General features: G+C 42.3%; 3 gene segments (V, D, J or C); 2 read left to right on the top strand and 1 right to left on the bottom strand.

The window, feature by feature from the left end:
• Window positions 1-13237, top strand: part of LOC113663505 — a 61003-nt gene extending 47766 nt beyond the window's left edge. Inside the window, 2 exon segments of the V gene segment in view lie at window positions 12117-12147; window positions 12762-13237. Of these exon segments, the coding sequence occupies window positions 12117-12147; window positions 12762-13075 (345 nt within the window).
• Window positions 1-24266, bottom strand: part of LOC113648731 — an 85084-nt gene that overhangs the window by 48990 nt on the left and 11828 nt on the right.
• Window positions 1-24266, top strand: part of LOC113663510 — a 122825-nt gene that overhangs the window by 96590 nt on the left and 1969 nt on the right.

Here is a 24266-nt window from a genome sequence, read left to right as displayed (position 1 = left end):
AAGAGACAACAGGGGCAGAGATGTTGTGGTGGCTTATGCAAGTTGCACCCTGCACAAGGCCCCAAGACTGTACTCTACCTCAGAAAAGGAGTGTTTGGCGGTCATATGGGCATTAGAGCACTTCCGGTCATACATTGAGGGTCTTCACGTGACTATTTTCTCAGACCACAACAGCCTCTGTTGGCTAATGTCTTGCTCTAACCTCTCTGGCTGGCTGGCTAGATGGTCTCTGCGGTTGCAGGACTTTGACTTTGATATCATTCATAAGCCTGGAACATGTAACCTAGTACCAGATGCTCTTTCTCGCAACCCAGTTTTTTCTTGCAAAACCCAGATGGACATTCTCCCTGATTATGCTGTAATCGGTGGTCTGGATTTGCGTAGTTTGCCCCTAGTGATTTTCTCTGATTGAGAGCATCTCAGACAAATGCAGCTCAATGATCATGATATGGGAAAGCTACTGCAAATGTTGGAAGGCCAGGTGGAGAATACGGAAGGAGAGCTGTCTCAATTCGAAATCCAGGATGGACTTTTGTACTTTGTGGATAGCAAGGCATCCTGTAACCTCCACTCAATGAAGCGTCTCAAATTGTATGTTGTATGCCCAACATGCCAGTTCACAAAGCCTAGCCAGAAAAAGCCTGCTGGTCTTATGATCCCCATTTGCCCTCAGAGGCCCTGGGAATATACAGGTATAGACGTTGTGAAGCCCTTGCCACGTACTCCTGGTGGCAATGCGTACATTCTGGTCTTTGTAGACTATTTTTCTAAGTGGGTGGAGATTAGTGTGGTGAGAGAAGCCACTGCCCGGGTCGCAGCCAGCAAGCTGTTGTGCGATGTCTTTGCATGTCACGGTGCCCCTACTTACCTGATCTCAGACAGGGGGTCTCCTTTTGTCAGTGAGCTCCTTGATCATGTTCTTACCACTTTGGGGTCAGAACACAGACTTACAATGGCGTATCACCCGCAAACAAATGCAACAGAAAGGGTGAACTGCTCCCTTAAGACTGCTATACGTGCTTATGTTGGTAACAAGCATACGGCCTGGGATCACTACTTGCCACAAATCTGCTTTGCCTTGAGGTCAGCGACCCATGAGAGCACAGGACACAGCCCGTCCATGTTGTTGTACGGTCGGATGGGATGGATGAGCCGGGGATTTCTTACCTTGAATGTTTGGAATCTTCTATCAGGGAGGCACATGATCATGCTAGGGCTGTGTTGGATTGTAGCCATGCTAAGAGAAAAAGGTATTATGATCAGAAGTGTCGATCAGTGTCTTATTCTGTGAATGACTTGGTCAGAGTTAAAACCCATCCTCGATCAGATGCCCTCGCTAACTTCTCTGCAAAGCTGGCTCCTATATATTCGGGCCCTTACCGGGTCACACAAAAACTGTCGGATGTGAATTACCGACTCGTTGATGCGGATGCAGGGTTGGATGCAGGAGTCTTTCATGTGGTTAACCTACTGCCTTTTCGTACCTGGGACTCACCGAAGGCTGTGGCCACTGATGACTTTTATTTGACTGTTCTTTGTTTACGGAAATGCAGGACAATGATGTGTCCGTGCCAGATCTCCAGTGTGAGGCCAACTGTGGTCAACCGCTGGGTTCTGATGATCTTGTTCTTACTGACCATGTTGATGATGTGGATCGCTTGCCTAACCAACAGCTGGGCGTTGATGAACAAACAGTTGTGTTGCCTGTGGGTGGGGATAGTTCAATCAGTCCTCCCTATGCTCTGAGACCTCGGCGTGTGCCGAGGATCACCTCTGATTGGTCCTCAAACAGGTGGACGAATGTTTATCACACTAATAGAATTAATCTTTAGAGGTGTTTATTCTGATGCCCTGTGTTTGTGTGTGTTTTGAATCGGGGTATGCTTAAGGTATATGTTATGTTCCATGGCTCATAACTTTAACTGTTGTTACATTGTGTACGGTCATGTGTTCTGTTTATGGTTGATTCCCTACAATTTTTTTCTATTTATTTATTTGTTTTTTTTCTTTCTCCATGTGCGTGAATTGTTTTGCTACGCCACATTTTCTTTTTCTATGGGTCTGTTAACATTGCCTTGTGTGTCAGTGTGTGCCTTTCTGTAACATGCCCTGTGGTATGTATGTGGTTGTTAAACTACTGTACTCTGTTGTGTACAGCTGAGGACAGCCTTAAAGTACCTCAGGGGATCTGTAAAGGCCACTTTAATATTGTAATGGTTTATGTGTTACTGTGCCTTTATGAGAGTTCTGCTGACATATGTGCTTAGACTGGTGAGTGCGCATGCGCCAAGCAGAGCTAGCGCGAAGTTGAATATATACAGACGTGTTGTTGTTATTCTGCCTTCTAAGTTGATCAACCAACTTTTTTCTTTTCTTTTGTGACGGGAACCGAGTGTTTTTGTTTCTACTTCGCTTTTACTCCATTTAAATGTGTGTATGTTGGATGTGATTGCTGAAGAGGATCAAATACAAAGGCTTTTTGGGATAACTTGCTGTTTGCCTCAAGTGTTTATTCCCTTTTTAAGTCACCTTGTTTTTCTCCGGGTCAAATCTAACACTCCGTTACACTACGTTCAAGGTAAGACCAACTTTGATAGTTGATCTTGTGTTTTCAACACTAACCAGTGCAAGAACAAGGACACATTCCTTAGTGGGAGAGCAGAAGGGTTTCCTACGCAATCCGAAAACATGTGTCACTAAGGGACACGTACTGTACATCAGTATAATTACTTCAATATCCTGCACCTTTTGATAGAAGTAGGAGTGTTGGATCATAAAAAAAAACTAAAGATCACTCAGGTTCTGTGGTGTGAGACCATTAATTGCTTTATAGGTTGATAATAGTATTTTATAATCAATTTGAAATTTGACTGGGAGCTGATGCAGTGAGGATAAGATAAGATTACTCACACCTGTTCTACGTTACCTCCAATTAGCACTTCTGTATAAAGTCCTGTGTTGCAGCATTTTAGTCTTTAAGCTTCCTGTTATGTGTAATTGTGGTAATTAAACTGAATTAATCCACATTCAGATGGTAGGAAACCATTTCTGAGTGTTTGTGATAGCACTGACACTGAAGACTACAGTAATATTAGTCAGATTTTTAACAGTGTAGAGATGTATATCTGTTACAGAGACAATCTAGTCTTTTGGAGATTTTAGATGCTCTAAAGAGTTTGAATGATGTTTCTGCTCAGTGCTCTGGGTGGTGATGTGTCCGAGCTCACTTTGTCGATCCACTGAACTCAGCAGGACTGAAGCGGAAGCTGTTGTCAATCAGAGACAAGTTCATATGTGTAGGTTTCATGTGAGACATAAACTGATTTCTTAATTGTCCCTGATAAAATGTAGACAGTAAATGTTGTAATGTGCAGATGATAACCCTGCTAAAAAAAAACAGCATTGCTGGTCCAGCATAAGGTATGTTTTGCATGCTGGGACAAGCTTGGGATGGTGGTATGCTGGTCCAGCATTAGGTGCTGGTTGCTGGTGTGCTGGCCGACCAGCCTGGGATGCTGGTGTGCTGGTCAACATATTTTGTCTTTTGGATGCTAGTATAATCCCAGCAAGACCACAACAAAAAACATTTGTTACATATCACATTTCTTAGTGCATATTCATAGTTAAATATAGACCAAGACAATTTTCTAGAGAATTGCAATTCACTTTTTAATCAAGAAAAAGATTCTGGATATTCCTATAATTTACCTGGCTTTCTTATGTATAAGTTTGTTTAAAATATTTCTTGGACAATGATATTTGCCATCACACTGTAATATACACACGTGCACAAATAACGTTACACAATATAACCTTTACAACATACATTTTTGGTCTTAGCTTCCGCTCTCTCTTTTAGCGAGTAACAAGTAGTATGTGGTGGCGATAACCATGTTTTTTAAGAGCTGCTGCCCGGAGTCGTTTGCCTTTAGACACCTCTATGTCTTCTTTATTCTCTGAAAAATTATAGAAACAAAATTAGAAACAAAACTATATATCACTCATTTGTTTATATTGTGCAGTGAACAAGTTACGATAAAACAGCTGTTACATACCTTTAAGCATTAGTATTTGTGCCCTGAAGAAGTCTTGCTTCCATCATAGCTACCCAATAAACCTGAGTTTGGACAAACATGTCGTAGTTAAAGTCCTTAATTTTACAAGTTGAAACAACCACCGTGCAGCCGTCATCCAGGTACCTCACGTATGCAAACATTCTGATTCCCAGTGATCAGCAGATTCGTCGTGTAGAAGAGGAAGCTTTTTATTTACCCCAAAACAAAATCCTAATTACGGTAGCAAAAACATGATGATTTGGAACACATGCACTTATACTAATGTCGATAAACATTGTAAGGTATATAATGTAGTCGAAAACATTGTGAGATTTATTTTTGGAAAGTGCAGGAACTACATTTACCTTCGTGAACATAATTGCTTTAAAGGTTGCATAGCAACGCTGATGCTGGGTAATATCTCTACACATTACCGCTTTACTAAAAAAACTTCTTAATTGAGACAAATGGATTATATATATATATATATATATATATATATATATATATATATATATATATATATCTTTATATATCTTTAAATATATATATATATATATATATATATATATATATATATATATATATATATATATATATATATATCTTTCAAAAGCCATCATGCTGTATGATTTATATGCTGCTTCCCTCATGGAGCCCGGGAAGTCAACATTTGTTGGTATTACTATATTTAATTTGTGGAGACACTTTAATCCCTAACGAACGATTTATTAAATGTTTTTATTCTTTGTTATTCAAAGCTTTTTGAGTTTTGTTATTTCAGTTCTTTATTCAGAAAAGGGAGCAAAAAAATAACACATTTATAATTAAATATATTCCAATATATTGTGTTTTAATCTTATATTAATGTGTTACATAGAAACATACACAAGCAAAAATCACGCTTGTTCCCATAAAGCTCATTCCAGAAAGATCATACTGGTTAACCAGCTACACCAGCCCCGTTTTGCTTGATAACACCATGACTATGCTGGCCACCCATCTATACCAGCACCATACCAGCACTGACCAGCACTATACCAGCACTATACAAGCATGAACACTAAAAAAAACAGCATGGACCAGCATGGAATTCATGCTGGTTTATGCTGGATTTTTCAGCAAGGAAAAGGAAATTAAATAAATTAAATAACATATATTATAATAAATAAATAGGGGGCTTAGTGGTTAGCACGTTTGCCTCACACCTCCAGGGTCGGGGTCCGATTTCCGGGTACTCCGGTTTCCTCCCCCCCGGTCCAAAGACATGCATGGTAGTTTGATTGGCGTCTCTAGAAAAATTGTCCATAGTGTGTGTGTGTGAGTGAATGAGAGTGTGTGTGTGCCCTGTGATGGGTTGGCACTCCGTCCAGGGTGTATCCTGCCTCGATGCCTGATGACGCCTGAGATAGGCACAGGCTCCCTGTGACCCAAGAAGTTCCGATAAGCGGTAGAAAATGAATGAATGAATGAATGAATGAATGAATGAATGAATGAATGGTTAAAATAGTAAATGTTGAGGTCTGATCTCCTGTTAATCAATATCAGTGCACCACTCAATGCCACAGGACAAAAAATCTCTTAAATTTTAATATAAATATTATAGTTAAAAAGATTGCTCTGTTTAGGTGTCAGATTCTACTCAGTCGAGTTCACTAATTATTATTTACAGACCCCAAGGCCATATTCTTAATTTTTACATGAATGTGCAGTTTTCCTCATAACGCTGTTTCTGTATAATTATTTTTTGGAGATTTTAATATTTACAGTTTTTTCTGAATGCTTAAGCGCTAACCGTGATTCTTTTAGCACAATTTCTAAAACTATTAATACGTATAGCAAAACCACTCACTGAGTTTGCAAAACTAAAACACAAACACTGCTTTGCACTCAGTTTGCAACTTTTTAACACACACTTTGCAAAACTGTAGGCACAGTTCACTGCACAACACTCTTTTTGCCGAACTTTAAACAGAACTCACTGCTTACACTCAATTACCAAATTTCCAACACACTCCTAGCAAAATTATACACATGTATGGCTATCATTAACACTATTTTGCCAACTGTCTGGCACACTTTCACATGTGAAAACTGTTTTAGATAATTAGTCCACTTTGCAATTAGCCTACGCACTATAAATAAGCCACAGGTGGGCTGTCTGTGTGGAATATTAGAGGAAGTTAGAGGAAGAGGAAAAGGAGGAACAAAAAGAGGACGAGGAGGGGAAAGAGGAAGGGTAAGAAGAGTAAGAAATGGAATAACTGATGACATCAGAGCTACAATAGTGGACCATGTCATCAACCATGGGATGACCCCCGAGGGAAGTTGGCCAACGGGTCCAGCCTAATTTGAGCCGCTACACTGTGGCAAGCATCATTAGGACATTTCGAAATGAGAATCGGTAAGTACTTGTGGCCCTGTCATACTCTAATGAAAAACACAACAGTACCATACATGCAAAAATACTGAAACTGTTACTTTACAGAATTGCTAGACATCCAGATGCTGGGGCAGAGGAAGAATGTTCACTCCAGAGCAAGAGACCCATATAGTGAACATGGTGATTGCCAATAATGCAATAAGACTGCACGAAATACAGCAGCGCATAATTGATAATGACACCATCTTTCAAAATATACACAGTGTAAGCATTTCTGCATTAAGTTGTGTACTTGCGCGCCACAGAATAAGAATGAAGCAAATTTACAGAGTTCCTTTCGAGAGAAACACAAAACGTGTAAAGCAACTGCGATATGACTATGTGCAGGGAAGCTATAGTGTCATTGGTTCTGAATTTGGAAGTGCATACTGTAGTGCTGTGCATGGGCCTAATGTGTTGCATTTGTTTTGTCTTGTCCAGAGAGTGATGGAACTAGAAGCAGATGCCATGGGACATGAGCTACTTTTTGTAGATGAGGCCGGTTTTAACCTCGGTAAAACCAGGAGATGTCGCAGGAACATGGTCAACGTGGTGGTAACATAACCATGTGTGCAGCTATAAGCCAAAATGGTGTTGTTCACCATCATGCAACCATAGGCCCATACAACACTGCACATATTATTGCATTCCTGGACACCTTACATGACATGCTCACTGTTCAGAGACCAGAGCATACCCGATATGTCATCATATGGGACAATGTTAGTTTCCATAGGGCTGCTTTGGTCCACAACTGGTTTACAGACCACCCATTCTTCATGGCACTCAACCTCCCTCCATACTCTCCATTCTTAAATCCCATCGAGGAGTTCTTCTCTGCCTGGGGCTGGAAAGTGTACGACCGTCATCCTCATCAACAGGTAGCCCTTTTACAGGCAATGGAGGAGGCATGTGGAGATATTGATCAGGCATCATGTCAGGCCTGGATACGGCATTCAAGGAGATATTTTCACCGGTGCTTTGGACCGGAGGATATCGCATGCGATGTGGACGAAATTTTGTGGCCGGACCCAGAAAGACGACATGATGTAGGCTGATTTTTTTATTTTTTTTTTTTGTGAAATTACTTTTGTGTTCTGACTTTGTCTTGGTTTTGATGAGTGTGAATAAACACCAATACTTGAAGTTTGGATCCTTATGTATGTTTACATGACACTATGACAAAAGTATGACCTCAAATTGACATCTGTACACAGAGAGAGCAGAAGCCAGATGTGATTTGTATTCATACCATCAGTGTGTAGTTGTCACATTGTGTGCTTAGTAGATGATGGCTTGTGTTTACTGTTTGATACAAAAACACAATTTTTATGAAGGTGTGAAGAGTTTATCTAGCTGTGTTCGCTTTTTCCAGGGGACTACAATGTTTTGATAATTGGGTGAAAGGTTTTCTTATTTGTGTGTATAGTTTTGCAAAAACAGCCAATAGTTATAAAAAATGTGCTTAAGCAATCAGAAAAAACTGTATTTTAAAAACCCACTGAGACCAGTGTGTATGTCCATGCTAGAAGCAGTAGTTCTTCATAATAGTAGTCACTCATGATGATCGAGGAAGGCATCAGGAAGGACATCTGGAATAAAACATGGCAAATGTAAACAGGCGAGTCATCAGTGTGAATTTCATACAAGATCGGTCGAGGCCCGGGTTAACAATGACCACCACCGGCACTGTCGACCTACAGGGTGCTGCTGGAATTTGGGTTAGTGTTGGTTGAGGAGGGAGAAGGGTTTGTAGGCAGAGAGACAAGAGGAAGAGCAGGAGGAGCAGGAGTACAGGTCTGAGAATAGGGTCTTTTAACATTGGTACAATTACAGGGAAAGCTAGAGAGCTGACGGACATGATGGAGAGAAGGAAGGTACTGTAGATATACTGTGTGTGCAGGAGACCAGGTGGAAGGGTAGCAAAGTATGTAGTATTGTAGGGGGAAACGAACTGGTTTATTCAGGGTGTGCTGCCCACTGTTGTTGATACAGACCAAACCTCTTTGCTCCAGGAGGAACTTCTTTTGCATCTGAGAAAGGGGCCGTACAGCCGGGAGGAAACCTACACCCAATTTCCCCATGGGGATTAATAAAGTGTTCTGATTCTGTGTTTGATTCTTATTTGGGAGGGCTCCTGCTTTTTGTTGCACACAGATTGCCTGAATATGGAGGCCATGAGGGTACAAGTAAGGGTATGCTGCAAGGCTCCTAATTGGCCTAATTAAATATGGCTTTTGGACCTAATATTCTTAACGAAATGATCCTTTGGAATTCCATCAAGAGAAACCTCCTCTCCCAAGCACAGGGGTCAATTCTCCAATTTTTTCCCTGAGATTTGGAAACTCTTGGTCCCTAAGGGGGTCTAGGTCCTAGATTCCTGTCTCCCAACTGCGTTTGTGGAGACTGTGTTGAACTTTTGCCTATGGTGTAATCGACGTCATCAGGATCTAGTTCACTGCCCTGTTTTTAGTGTGCTAAAGTTCCTGCAGACACAATAATTTGAGGCACTATCACCCTCTACATTGAGTTATGTGGCATCCATAGATGTCATGCTCCTGTTCTCTATTCTCTCACTTTCCTTGAAGCCGCGTCTCCCCAGGACCTTTCAGTCGAGGCTGCAGGCTTTCTGCCTACCTTATATTTGTGACAATATCTATTGTAAAAAGTGCTATACAAACAAAACTGTATGTACTTGCCTTGGCTAGAATCATCACCGAAATAAATTAAGTTTTCAGTGCAATTCTTTTAACAATTCACAGTTTTCTGAAAACAGCTTTACAGAAACATAGAAACAAAAATGAGAATATAAACAAATAAATAAATAAATTTAAAGTGTAAAATTAAAATACTAAGTATCTCTAACATCCCTAATGAGCCAACCAGAGGTGACGGTGGCAAGGAAAAACCCCCTTAGATGATATGAAGAAGAAACCATGAGGGGAACAAGATTCAGAACTAAACTTTATCCTCATTTGGGTGACACTCTACAGTAAATAATGTAAATATAAATAATGTCCTTTTTCTTCACACTTATTTCTACACTTATTTCTTCAAATGATTACTGATAAAGACCAGACCATACAGCTGACTGACACAACATTCAACGAAGACATGACAGTGTCAATTCGGCTCCATCCACAACAATCCCATGAGTCACTGGTTGACCAGACCATGCTGATCAATACCTGGCAGAATGACCACTGGGCAACGAGACTGCAACCAGGAGCAGAACATCAGGATTGACAAAGTATCTCTGTCAGAAGAGAAGATCAGACTAAAACCTCGGAAAACAGGGAGCTCGGGAGTGGCAAACACTCTATGTCCATGAACCCTCTAGATCTGCTCCTTTACCTAAGAAAAGCTATTTATAAAAAGCTAGACTAAACAAATGTGAGCTTTGGGTCATGGCCGAAAGGACAAGATCCCGAATACAGGCGGCCAAATCGAGTTTCCTCCGTAGGGTGGCTGGGCGCTTCCTTAGAGATAGGGTGAGGAGCTCGTTCAATTGGGAGGAGCTCAGAGTAGAGCCGCTGCTCCTCCACATCAAGAGGAGTCAGCTGAGGTGGCTCGGGCATCTGTTCCGGATGCCTCCTGGTCGCCTCCCTGGGATAGTGTTCTGGGCATGTCAATTCAATTCAAGTTTCAATTCAAGTTTATTTGTATAACACTTTTTACTTTTGACGTCTCAAAGCAGCTTTACAGAACATAAACATAGAACAAAAGGTCAATATAAAGAATAATATGAAGCTTAATAGAATGCAAAAATCTAAATTAATATTAGATAGATGACTCAGGCAGCAGTGGCAAGGAAAAACTCACTTAGACGGTAAAGGAAGAAACCTTGAGAGGAACCAGGCTCAAGAGGAACCCATTATCATCTAGGTCACACTGGGGGTGTGATTGTAATATACAGTCAAACAAATGTTGTATAGATGCAAAAGATCACATGGAGTTCACATCTTTTTAGTATAGCAGAATATAAGTGTAGTTGATAGATCTCTAGATGCCTCAGGGTTTGCTGGGTCGGCCTTATCTCAGTGGAGGTCCAAAATCTTCATCACACGGAAGACGATTGGAGCTGGTACAGTTTCTGGATGCGTCGGGATGGGTAGAAAGAGAGAAGCAGTGGAGAGGGATTAACATATCTGCTGTTCATAATATTTGCAAGTCTGATATAATAGTGCACGGTATTATGGGATGTATTATGTGTATGCCTGACTGAAGAGAGGAGTTTTTAATCTACATTTAAACTGTCCAACCGGCAGGAGGCCCCGGGGAAGACCGAGGACACGCTGGAGGGACTATGTCTCTCGGCTGGCCTGGGAATGCCTCGGTATTCCCCCGGAAGAGCTTGAGGAAGTGTCTGGGGAGAGGGAAGATGGTAAAAGATGGATGGATGGATGGATTAATCTTAAAGATTTTTTTAATCCTCAGTCCATCTTCTCTTCATCACAGTAACAGATCAGCACATGTACAGTTCCATTACAGCACCATCTAGTGGCCACATGACTGAACATCAGTCTACATTTCATCAGGTTGGGGTAGAACAGGAGACTGGTTTGTGTTGAAACTTTACAGATGATGAGAAAATGAATCTTTAAATCTAGAATCATATAGAAATAAATGTTGCCTCTTATTGAAAGATCCTGCACTACATTGTGTGTTACAGTAGTGTGTAGTAGACACTGCTCCTCTTAGCAGAAGGTGGAAACCATCAGATATCATTACACACATCAGCTGATTTCTCATCACAGCACGAACAGCTGATGAAGAGATTTCTGCTTTTTAAGAAGGATTATTTTTGAAACATGAAGATGTTTGATGATGTTCAGTGGAGTGCAGCTTTAGCAGCTGTGCAGCTGTTCTCAGATCAGTGTGTGTTTCTGAGTCAGAGCACTTCCTCTACAGCTCAGGGAGGTTTTTGTACGATGCTGTAACACTGTGTGAATGGCCTGCTCTCACTCTGCTGACAGTAATAATCTCCTGCATCTTCAGCCTGAACTCCAGAGATTTTCAGGTAAAATTCTGGGTTAGACCCACTTCCACTGAAACGATCTGGAACCCCAGTGTAACGATTAACATCATAATAGATCAGGAGTTTAGGAGCTTCTCCAGGTTTCTGCAGGTACCAGTGGAGATCACCGCTAACACTCTGACTGGTTCTACAGGTGAGAGTAACAGATTCTCCTGGAGAAACAGACTGAGATCCTGGAGACTGAGTCAGGACGATTTCCCCAAAAGACTCTAAAGAAAAGGATGCAGAGTTAAAATAATGGAAACAGATGTACTAATGAGTGTGAGAGTGATGTGATGATGTGTATGAATAATAAAAGTAAAGAGAATGTCTCACGGTGAGTGAGGAGTCCCAGTGTCCCCAGCAGGAGACTCAGTACCATCATCATTGTGCTGTATGTCAGTGGCTCTGAAAGGACTTGACACACTCTGATCAGCACTACAGCTCTTAAAGTGTGTGTAGCAGTGACACAGAACACATATGCAAACACCACAACTGTGTGTGTGTGTGTGTGTGTGTGTGTGTGTGTGTGTGTGTGTGTGTGTGTGTGTGTGTGTGTGGTCACTGGAGTGTAACAGAGGTTTTTGTACGACGGCTTCATTAGAATGTATCACTGTGGTGGACTTTTGGTGGAGGAACCAAACTCATCATCAGTAAGTCTCTCTTCTTTATTCAACATTCCATTCATTTATTTTTATTGTTTATCAAAATATTAAATAAAGTTTAGACAAATAGAAAAATGTGGACATCATAAAGAATTTCTGTTTGTTTATTCATTTATTCATTTGTATGTCTTTATAATTTGGAGATAAGGAATGTGGAGTATGTTTTGATGATGAGACAGTTTCAGTAAAATAAAAATAAGAGAGAGGAAATTAAAAATCAGGAGTTAGCTGTTAGCTGAATAAGTAGACAGTGTGTTCATCAGTAAACAGCACTTTCACATTCACAGCTTCTGAAGTTCATATTGTGTGCTGTGAAGGACATGGTAGAAAACTTCATCCTGTGTCTGTTAGCCTTCTGTCATGTTACTGATGGACTGATTTTGAATCTGGAAACAAAGATAAACAGTGTGTAGAAAGGTGGATGTGGTGTGATGTGGTTATTTCCATCAAAGTCCGAGTGTCTCCACAATAGAACGAGGAACTAGGAAATGTTCTCCTGCTGAGTAGTTCTACTGAAGTGCAGTGATGTGAAGAAGCAGTAATGAGTAAATGTTGTGTAAGTGTGTGTAAAGGTGTGTTTATTGTGTGTTTGTGGTCTACAGAAGGTCCCACGGTGAAGCCCTCCGTGTCTCTGCTCCCTCCCTCCTCTCTGCACCAGTCTGAGGAATCGGCCTCGCTGCTCTGCCTGCTGTCTGCCTACTCTCCACAGGGGGCGTCGGTGAGCTGGACGGTGGACGGCTCGGCGGTGAAGGACGGGGTCTTGACCAGTGCAGAAGAACAGAAGAAGGACGGTTACACACGCAGCAGTACCCTGACCCTCAGCAAAGCACTCTGGGAAAAGGGGGAGGAGTTTGTCTGTACGGTCTCCCACGAGGGCGTGGATCATCCGGTCACGTTCAGAAAGAGCCAGTGTTAAGGCTAACAGCTCCAAGATAGAACTGAACACTGAGCTGCTTCCACATCCATCTACAATAGAGTTTCAGTTCTACACAATGCTGACATTTCTGTCTTTACTCTCTTCACTGTCTTGTTGCTCTTCCTGTAGTTTTGCTCTGCTGAAATAAAGCTTCATTTTGGACATTGTGTGTTCTTTTCTTGGAGTTAATAGTCATTATCAGTGTGAGGAGAGAGTGTGTTTAGCTGTAGATTCAGGGCTGTGTGTTGTGCTTCAGTGAGTTTGGATGAAGAAAGTTGAACATCTGGTGAAAGTGCTGCTCTATTCTGGGAGAAAGAGGATCACTCAGCCGTCTTCATGTAAATCTCTCTCTCACTTCACTGATCTTTATATTATTGTGTGGCTCAGTTCTGCTCTCCCTGATCCATTTCAGTCTTAATCAGAGCAGGGCTGATGTGACTCTAAAAGTAATATTATAATAATCTTATTTAATGCATCATTTCCAAAGAAACACTTTATTATAAAAATAAATGTAATTTCTTATGGTAGAGATTTCAAAATAATATCAGTTGTATGATATGATTAGATCTAATCTATTACCCTCTTCACCACTAGAGGTCTCTGTATTCTAATGACTGACTCCCTCTACTGTAGAGGGAATTTCACGAATATGTGCATAGTAAGATGCAATTATAGTTAAAAACCTTAATAAAAGTAGAAATATCAAAATCGTGATCAAGACTGCAGTCATGTAGATAGATAGATAGATAGATAGATAGATAGATAGATAGATAGATAGATAGATAGATAGATAGATAGATAGAATAGTTGGGGGCATAGAAGCCTTTATTATCGCCACATATACATTACAGCACAGTGGAATTATTTTCTTCACATACCACAACTGAGGGGGTTGGGGTCAGAGTGCAGGGGCACTGGGGAGGGAGGGTTGAAGGCCATGCTCAAGGGCCCAGCAGTGGCAGCTTGGCTATGTTGGGCCTGGAACCCCGATCAACAACCCAGAGCCTTAACCAGTTGCGCCACCACTGTCCGTCAGAATAACAAAAAAACATTTATTACCAAACAGTGCTTAGCATCATTAGTACAGACTCTATCTCATTGTGGTGAAATGAACCAACAGCACACATAAAAATAACAAAAGAAAACAATCGTACCCAGGATTTGTTTTACCTGTATACGGTACCAGAACGGTTTACGCGTGTTGGAGCTCCCTGCAATCCTGTATCAAATGTTTTGTTCTTAATCACAGTTCCTTAGAGTCCAAAACCCTGCAACAAAGTCCTGGATCAGTTCCAAGTACTCCTCCTCCTGTTCTGCATGTTGCTGGACTCTGAGGTATATTGGAAGTCTGAGGTGTACAGGGTAAACAGGACCGGAGAGAGCACAGTCCCTTGTGGCACTCCAATACGGCTGACCACCATGTCAGACCTGCAGTCTCCCAGTTGCACGTACTGAGGTCTGCCTGTCAGGTAGTCTGTAATCTATGCCACCAGCAGTGTTGGGCCATCAGGACCAGCAGGGCCTTCTCTTCTGGCCCTATAAAAATATACTTTTTTAAAAGTGCTAAATGTTTTTCTTTAGTATGCTATTTATTTATTTTCATTGGTGTAATGTCTGCAAATTTGCAAAATTTGTTAGTTTTGTTAAGGTTGAACTGGAGTAACCTTAAAAAGTCACTTAAAAACCAGCTTACACATCTGGGACCAGCTCTACAGATATTGCTAGGCTTTTGTTGAAGGACAACACATCTGAATTGTTACAAACATTAGTGACTGAAAAATCAACCAATCAAATTTTGATGTTTATTGACAGACGTGTCCAGCGTTATCCCTAAGGCCTGTCGTAAATTTCCAATGGTTGAACGTGAAATTCAGTTTCGTAAATTTCGAAGAAAATGATATCCGCTGTTGTGGAAGTTCTGAGGTTTGAGAGATTTAACGAATAAAGTATAACACAATAAATCAAGGTTTTATAGACAGAACCCAAGAAGAACAGAAGATATGTAAAAGCAAAACATCATCAATCATTGGCTCAACATTACCTCATGCATCTTCTGACCAAGCTAATCTGACCAGGCCAAGGTCTTCTAGAGGACCTATAAGACATTGTTTATGGACAACTCGTCCCCAGTCCCTACTGCCGTTGTCATAATCTTAACAAAACCTACTGATGACGATGTCAGTCTCTGGTCATGACACACACAGGGTACAAGCATAGAAGGACAAAGCCTTATGAACATCTTAAGATTAGAAATTTCCACCATACCGCTTTTGTAGATACAGTTGACCTTGTTGCCCAGCTATTGAAAACGCCTTTTTCAAGGCGCACTTTGGCAGACAAAAGAGAAATAGTTGAGAAAGGAAGACCTACACCCAAACTGGATTCACTAACAAAAGGCCGGCTAAGGTTTTGTGTGCCATTTTAAAGATTGCAATTATGAGCGCTAGGAATGGGTAACAGCTAAAACCCAGCACAAGAAGTTATTTTGTTGGCCATATTTACGTTTTAATACGAGTAAAGGAACATGGAATGATTCTGGCTTTGACAGTCTGAACAGCTTCATGAAGGCAGCTCTTAAACACCAAGGCTCCGAGCACCATATAATGTCAGTTGTGCATTTAAAAACTTTTGGTGAATGTTGTGTGGATTTGCAACTTGACGAGCAGAAAAAACAGGAACAGATGTGAAGATCACAAAAGACTGATGTTTGTTGGATTGCTGGATTGTGAGCAATTTGAAAATTGCAGATATTTCTGAGATATTCTCTGACGGAGAACTAGGGTGCACAGTTTGACCTGTGCAGGCTCAAAGCTGAGCATAAAGTCATGTACAGCATGTCAAACTTTTGCAGTACAAGTATAATCGATCTCCTGAATTTACTGAGGATGACAGGCCTTGCAGACAGTATGACACAACTTTACACACTCACATGTCTGATCCTAACAATACCAGCGTCCACAGCCACAGTATAAGCTCGTTTTCAGCTCTCAAACAGATTAAAACCTACAGAAGGAGCACAACTGGACAATCAAGGCTGCCTTCTTTGGCTTTCTTTTTGCTCAATCAGCTGAAGCAAAAAGGACAACTGCACGATGACGTTACTGAATGTTTTGTCAAAAAAGACAGACACATGGATTTTAATTACAAGTGACGGGCGAGTGCTTTACTATTTGACAAGTATTGTATCATGCAGATTGTGGTTCGCATCTGATAATAAGCATTATTGATGGCTTATGCACATTGTTATTGAGTGGTTTGTGTTGCATTGATAGTGGCCTACTGTAGCATGTGGATGTGAATGTGACACTACTGTATGCACACAGTGTGTATTGGGGGATTACATTTATTGATACTGTCATGTTGCTGAGTATGTGCAGCTGAATATGTGCATTATTTGCATATGGCTGCCTGAGCTGTAACAGATGAGTATGTATGTGGTTTACATGCTTACTGAAGGCCCTGACTGAACCCCCACGGCACGCCACTGGCCACCAGATAAGAGCCCACTCCCATCATTATAAGTTTATCTATGAGGAGCAGTGAACTGAATAATTTCGAAGGCGCTGGAGAAATCCAAAAAATTTAATTCTCTCTCGCTGCCCGTGAGTAGGTAAGAGAGGGATTGGTATAGAATGTAGATAATGATGTTCTATTACCTTCTCCTGGTATGCTAACTGCAGAAGCTCAAGGGCATGGCAGACCTGTGGCCTCATGTGGTGTAGCAGCACCTGCTCCATGGTCTTCATTATTTGTGATTTCATGGCGACTGTCCTGACGTCATTCAACCTTCCAGGGTGTGGTTTGTTCGAAACTGGGATGAAGCTGAAGCAGGAGTGGGGGGCGAAGTGTTATGTGGTGTGAATGAGTTTGGTTGCTTTGAATGTATTCTGTAGTAGTAAGATAGGATTCTGACTAGAATTGTGTACGATTTACTTGTTTCAGTTAGATCTAGATTTCTGTTACTAACTGTGTTGTAAATTATTGTTGATTCTGTAGTGTTGCTTGGATGTGGCTGTAGGTTTATGTTTTGTCATTTCAGTCTCGCTTTGGTGTGAGCAACTATCCGGAGGCCATTCAGTCATGTGGCAATGTAAAAAAAAAAAAAACAGATATGAAAGAACAGTAGCACAATGTGATGAAGCAAACATGCTGGACTGCTACTGAACATCTAAGCTCACAGCACCAGAGTAATGGGAATTTTATTTGGATATGATTGCTGTTCTTAGCTCTTAAGTGTATGATCAGTGTCAGTCTAGTTCAATATTCACTGTGCTTTTAATTGTTCTATGTTACATTTACAGCATTTGGTAGACACCCTTATCCAGAGCGAAGTACATACAGTAAGTGCCTTAATCTCTGTCATTGGATAATTAATGCTGGTTCACTAGGTTACATGCCACGAGTTAAAATTATTGTTACAATGAAAAAGTTTAAAAAGTTTTTTTTTTTTTTAAATAAATTCAAAAGATAGGGAAAGAAGTGCTAGTTGAAGTGTTTCCTGAATAAGTAGGTCTTCATCCACCATTTGAAAATAGCCAGTGACTCAGCTGTCTGGACCGAACAGAGAAGAGTCTTGTAGTATACTTGCCTCTTACCCTGAGAGATGGTGGAACCAGTCGAGCAGTACTGGTAGATCTGAGGGTGTGAGGTGCAGTGTGAGGAGTGATGAGGGCTTTGAGTTAAGAGGGAGCTTGTGCATTTTTGGCTTTGTAGGCCAGAGTCAGTATCCTGAATCTGATGTGTGCAGCTACCAGAAGCCAGTGGAAGGATCGCAGCTGCGGGATGGTATTGAGAACTTAGGCAGGTTGAAAACAAGCCGGGCAGATGCATTTTGGATCTTTTGCAGAGCACGAATTGGACTCATAGGTAGACCTGCCAGCAGTGCATTGTAATAATCCAGTCTTGAGATGACAAGAGACTGAACAAGTACCTGAGCAGCCTGTGTGGACAAAAATGGCCAAATCCTTCTAATGTTGTAGAGAAGAAAGCGACATGAGCGAGTCACATTAGCAACATGAGAGGAAAAGGACAGTTGATTGTCCATGGTTACCCCAATGTTGTGAGCTGTGGCTGAAGAGGAGATCAGGTTGTTGTGCAGGAATATAGGAAGGTCATGACCTGGGGATTAATCACCTGATGATCAGCAGTTCAGTTTTGCTATGATTGAGCTTTAACTGATGAGCAGTCATCCATGATGATATTTCTGCCAGACATGTTGAGATCCGATCAAAAACTGTTTTATCTGAGGGTGGGAAAGATAAGATAAGTTGTGTATCATCAGCATAGCAGTGGTAAGAGAACCCATGTGAGGAAATAACTTCCCCAAGAGAGTGAGTATACAGGGAGAAAAGAAGAGGACGAAGTACTGAGCCCTGTGGGACACAAGTGGAGAGTCTGCGTGGAGCAGATGTCAGTCCCCTCCATGTTACCTGATATGAGTGTCCTTCCAGGTAGGAAGCAAACCATTCCCAAGCTGATCCGCAAATCCCAAGACTCCTGAGGGTGGACAAGAGAGTCTTGTGGTTGACCGTATAAAACCCTGCTGAAAGGTCAAGGAGGATAAGGACGGATGACAGTTTGGCTGATCTAGCAGTATGTAGATAGACAGAAAGCTGATTATAGACAATGCGTTCAAGAATTTTTGAAAGAAACGAGAGAAGTGATACCAGTCTGTAGTTACTGATATCTGATGGATCCAGAGCAGGTTTCTTTAGGATGGGAATGTTGAATCATTCAACCACTGAGAGAGGAGATCTTTCCTGAGATCAGGAGGGAGACTTGGTCCGTGAACCAAACTCGAAAGGGCCAAGGAGGGGCAACTAGGAGAAGGTTGACCCGGTCTTGGCACACTCTGGCTAGGACATGTGGGAGCAGAGCTACATCCACTTCCATTCCAAGGCATACAGGCCCAAAGGGGCCGGATGAGAGGGGGAAAACCACAGCGGACAGTGGGTTGACTCCTTGGAGGCAAACATCCTTTCTGAAAATCTGCCAAATTCACTCTGCCAAGTGGGGGTGGAGACAACACTCCCCAACCTCAGCACCTGCCTTGACAGGAAGTCTGCATCCCAATTTACATACCTTGGAATGAAAATCATTCTCAGTGAAAGGAACCTGGTCTCTGCCCAGAGCAGAATCTGTTGCGACAACCTTATGATTGATATAGGACACCGCTGCAGTGCTGTCTGTATGTACTAAGAAATGGCAGGCCCTGAGGTGTGCGAGAAAGTGTTTCAGTGCTAGAAGCACAGCCCTCATCTTCAGGCAATTTAAGTGCCATGAGAGATAGGGGCCCTCCCATAGACCCTGGGCAGGACGGCCAACCAATGTCACTCCCCACCCTGAAAATGAGGCATCCGTCGAAAGAGTCCTGCGATGCAGACATACCTCTAGAGTGGGACTCAAGGCCAGGAACCAGGGTCTTTTTCCACATAAGAAGGGTATGAAGCCCATGGCGTGTAACCCTTATAACCCTGAGCCAAAGCTGGAATGGCCTCATGTGAAGCAGACCCAAAGGGATAATGTTGGCTGCTGCCAACATGAGGCCCAGCACACTCTGTGTCTCGGCAACAGAGAGGCCCCGGCCTAGCCGAATAGCTTTCAGTCAAGTCAAGTCAAGAAGCTTTTTATTGTCATTTCAACCATATATAGCTGTTGCAGTACACAGTGAAATGAGACAATGTTTCTCCAGGATCAAGGTGCTACATAAAACAAAGACAGGGCTAAGGACATGTAAGTAGTCTTAGCCACATAAAGTGCAACTGTGCAACCTGGTGCAAACAGTGCAGGACAAGACAAGCAAGACAGTGCAGGACAAAAGACAGTGCAGGACAAAAAACAGTGCAGACATTAAGTTACAAGACAATACAAAAAGTACAAAAAATGCAATACACAAAAGACAATACACAGTAACAGAAACAGCGCCGACCGACCAGTGTAAATACTGAATGTTCAAACAGTATTTTGTGCAGTAAAGGAATGAACAGCAGCAGGTTCTTAGCAGCAGGTCCTTTGGATTATATATGGAGTTGTGCAAAAAACAGCAGATGACTGAGATATTGTCCAATATGTGCAAAAACAGCAGAAAAGTGTGCAAAACAGTGTGTGTGTTTTGTGAGGGTCTGTGCAGTCCATACAGATGATGTGTGTGTATGTTGTGCTCAGTATAGTACAGTTCGGTTATTGAGAAGTCTGATGGCTTGTGGGAAGAAACTGTTACGCAGTCTGGTCGTGAGGGCCCGAATGCTTCGGTACCTTTTTCCAGACGGCAGGAGGGTGAAGAGTGTGTGTGAGGGGTGTGTGGGGTCATCCACAATGCTGTTGCCTTTGCGGACGCAGCGTGTGGTGTAAGTGTCCATGATAGAGGGAAGAGAGACCCCAATGATCTTCTCCGCTGTCCTCACTATCCGCTGCAGGGTTTTGCGATCCGAGATCGTACAGTTCCCAAACCAGACAGTGATGCAGCTGCTCAGGATGCTCTCAATGGTCCCTCTGTAGAACATGGTCAGGGTTGGGGGAGGGAGATGTGCCTTTCTCAGCCTTCGGAGGAAGTAGAGACGCTGCTGGGCTTTCTTGGTGATGGCGCTGGTGTTGAGTGACCAGGTGAGGTTCTCCGCTAGATGAACACCCAGAAATTTGGTGCTCTTGACGATCTCTACAGATGATCCGTCGATGTTCAGCGGAGAGTGGTCGCTCTGTGCTCTCCTGAAGTCCACAACCATCTCTTTAGTTTTGTCCACATTCAGAGAAAGGTTGTTGGCTCTACACCAGGCAGTTAGTTGTTGCACCTCCTCCCTGTATGCTGACTCGTCGTTCTTGTTGATGAGACCCACCACGGTCGTGTCATCGGCGAACTTAATAATATGATTCGATCTGTGCATTGCTGCACAGTCGTGAGTCAGCAGAGTGAACAGCAGTGGACTGAGCACGCAGCCTTGAGGAGCTCCAGTGTTCAGTGTGGTGGTGCTGGAGATGCTGTTCCCGATCCGGACTGACTGAGGTCTCCCAGTCAGGAAGTCCAGGATCCAGTTGCAGAGGGAGGTGTTTAGTCCCAGCAGGCTCAGCTTCCCAATCAGGTGCTGAGGGATGATTGTATTGAATGCTGAACTAAAGTCTATGAACAGCATTCGTACATAAGTGTCCTTATTGTCCAGATGGGTGAGGGCTAAGTGGAGGGCTGTGGTAATGGCATCGTCTGTGGAGCGGTTTGGACGATACGCGAACTGTAGGGGGTCAAGTGAGGGGGGTAACTGGGTCTTGATGTGCCTCATGACGAGCTTCTCGAAGCACTGCTGACAAGATGGAAGCCACCCGTTCGGGAGACAGATGTGCCCGCATCAAAGTGGAGCCCCAAAATACCCCCACAAAGGTGGTTCTCTGAGAAGGAGAAAGCACACACTTTTCTGGGTTCAACCTAAGGCCTAGAGACCTCATATGGGCAAGCACAGAATCTCAAAGACTGGCCGCCATAGCGTTTGACTGGGACAGAATGAGCCAGTCATCCAGGTAATTCAGTACACGGATGCCTGGGGACACAATGGTGCCAAGGCAGCATCCATGCACTTTTTTTTTTTTTTCTGCCACAGGAGCATAAAGCAACGAGAACCAAACAATGCTCTTTGGTTCATAGATACAGTGCACCATTCTGCTTCAGTACAAATGTGCAGATGTTGGAAATGTGGAAGATCTGATGAAGGTTCATGAATAAACTTCTTGTATGTACTGTTTTATAATTATTGTAATGTCTTCTGTCAACACATGACTCTGCCATGAAGTACTGCAAGGTAGAAGCTCAAAAGCACCAAGGCCTGGACATTAGAGAGGAAATGACATGTGACTGAGTTTTGCTGTGGGATTTGAACAGAGGTACTCATGGTAGTGGTTGTACAGGATAATTGCAGGTATTCATGTCACAGTATATGATACACTGCTCTGACATCATCAAAGGGTCGACAGGGAATGGAGTGTTGTGAAGGTGTTTTAATTCACAGCTGGATTACCAGGTCATGTGCTATGAAGTTTAGTATCAGCTTTCAAACTCAGGTCTAATGTAAAAAAGTGTTAGCTGAACATCTAGGTGCAGATCTGTATCAGAGTAAGACACATAACATCTTCTGATTTATTCCTCACCACACTCTAACACCACACTGGTTAAAGTGGTAAATGACCAACTACTGACCTCTGATCAGGGTTTTGGCCTCATGGCAGCTCTGTCAAATATGTAAATGAAGCTCAGAGATGAGAAAGCTGGACTTGACTACTGAGTAAGTGTATTGTGTTTGTTAAACCGTGTCATTGTGCTGCATCACATCGTCCTCCTCAGCACCTGCAGCTGCAGCAGTCTCACTCACTGAGGTTTTTGTACGACGCTCTAACACTGTGTTAACGAAGAAGTTTTGAATGTGTTGTAATGATCAGTTAGACAGTAATAATCTCCAGTATCTTCAGTCTGGACTCCACTGATGGTCAGAGTGAAATCAGTTCCAGATCCACTGCCACTGAATCGATCTGGAATACCTGATGCTCTAGTACTAGCCCAATAGATCAGCCGTTTAGGAGCTTCTCCATGTTTCTGCTGAAACCAGTACAAACAGTCATATTTACTGTCACAGTCATTATCAACAGCAAGATTAGTTTTACAGCTGATGGTGATTGTGTCTCCTGGAGAAACAGATTTCACTGCAGGACTCTGAGTCACAATGGCCTGACTTTGGGATCCTGAAAAAGGAGAAGGATGAAGAAATGTAGGTAAGATAATTATTAGATGTTGAATAAATTTCACTGAGTGAAATCTTACCTTGAGCACAGAGGAGCAGTGTGCAGATGAAGACGCTGATCAAACTCATGGTTTCTGTGGGTGAAGTCGCTGAGCAGCAGCTCTCAGTCATGAAGTGTTAAAGTCACAGGGCTATAAACACTCACAGGGCACTGAAGCATGAGCTGATAATGCAAAGTGGAACCTCTCGCTATGGAAACGTGTGTGTGTGTGTGTGTGTGTGTGTGTGTGTGTGTGTGTGTGTGTGTGTGTGTGTGTGTGTGTGTGTGTGTGGTCACTGTAGTGTAACAGGTTTTTGTACCATGAGTGTATCACTGTACTGATGATTGAAGACGTTGATGTTTCCAGTCTGGACTCTTAATAAGCAGAAAAAAGTTGAACATCTGGTGAAAGTTCTGTTCTATTCTGAGATAAAGAGGATCACTCATCTGTCTTCATGTAAATCTCTCTCTCACTTCACTGATCTCTCTCGATCTCTCTCTCTCTCTCTCTCTCTCTCTCTCTCTCAGTTTCACTGCTTTAACTGCTTTTATTTATCTGGGTTAGTTGGGGGACATTTTCCAGGTATGGATGAAATGATATACACCACTTTATCAAGACCCTTCACCTGTGTTCACCTGCACATTCATCCAGTTATCCAATCAGCCAATCATGTGGCAGCAGCACAGTGTATATAATCATGCAGATTTAGGTGAAGAGCTTCAGTTAAAGTTCACAGCGAACACCAGAATGGAGTAAAAGTCTGATGTCTGTGACTTTAACAGTAAATGGTTGTTGGTATCAGATGGGCTGGTTTGGGTTTTTCAGAAACTGCTGATCTCCTGGGATTTTCACACACAACCATCTCTAGAGTTTTTACAGAATGGTGTGAAAAACAAAACCATCCTGTAATCAGAGGGTCTGCAGTCTGAAACATCTTGTTGATGGGAGAGATCAGAGGAGGAGATCAGACTGGTCAAGTATTTTGGGAATACAGAAAAAATGTCAATTAGTTCATCTTAAAGATTGTTTAATCCTCAGTCCATCTTCTCTTCATCACAGTAACAGATCAGCATGTATACAGTTTTATTACAGCACCATCTAGTGGCCACATGACTGAAAATCAGTCTAGATTTCATCAGGTTGGGGTAGAACTGGAGACTGGTTTGTGTTGAAACTGTGAAGAAGGATTATTTTTGAAACATGAAGATGTTTGATGATGTTCAGTGGAGTGCAGCTTTAGCAGCTGTTCTCAGATCAGTGTGTGTTTCTGAGTCAGAGCACTTCCTCTTCAGCTCAGGGAGGTTTTTGTACGATGCTGTAACACTGTGTTTACCCGTTTTTATACTGCTGACAATAATAATCTCCTGCATCTTCAGCCTGAACTCCAGAGATTTTTAGGTAAAATTCTGTTTTTGATCCACTGCCACTGAAACG

The sequence above is a fragment of the Tachysurus fulvidraco genome, chromosome 10 (genome assembly GCF_022655615.1).
Source record: "Tachysurus fulvidraco isolate hzauxx_2018 chromosome 10, HZAU_PFXX_2.0, whole genome shotgun sequence".
NCBI lineage: Eukaryota > Metazoa > Chordata > Actinopteri > Siluriformes > Bagridae > Tachysurus > Tachysurus fulvidraco.
This window is presented reverse-complemented; position numbering and strand designations above follow the sequence as displayed.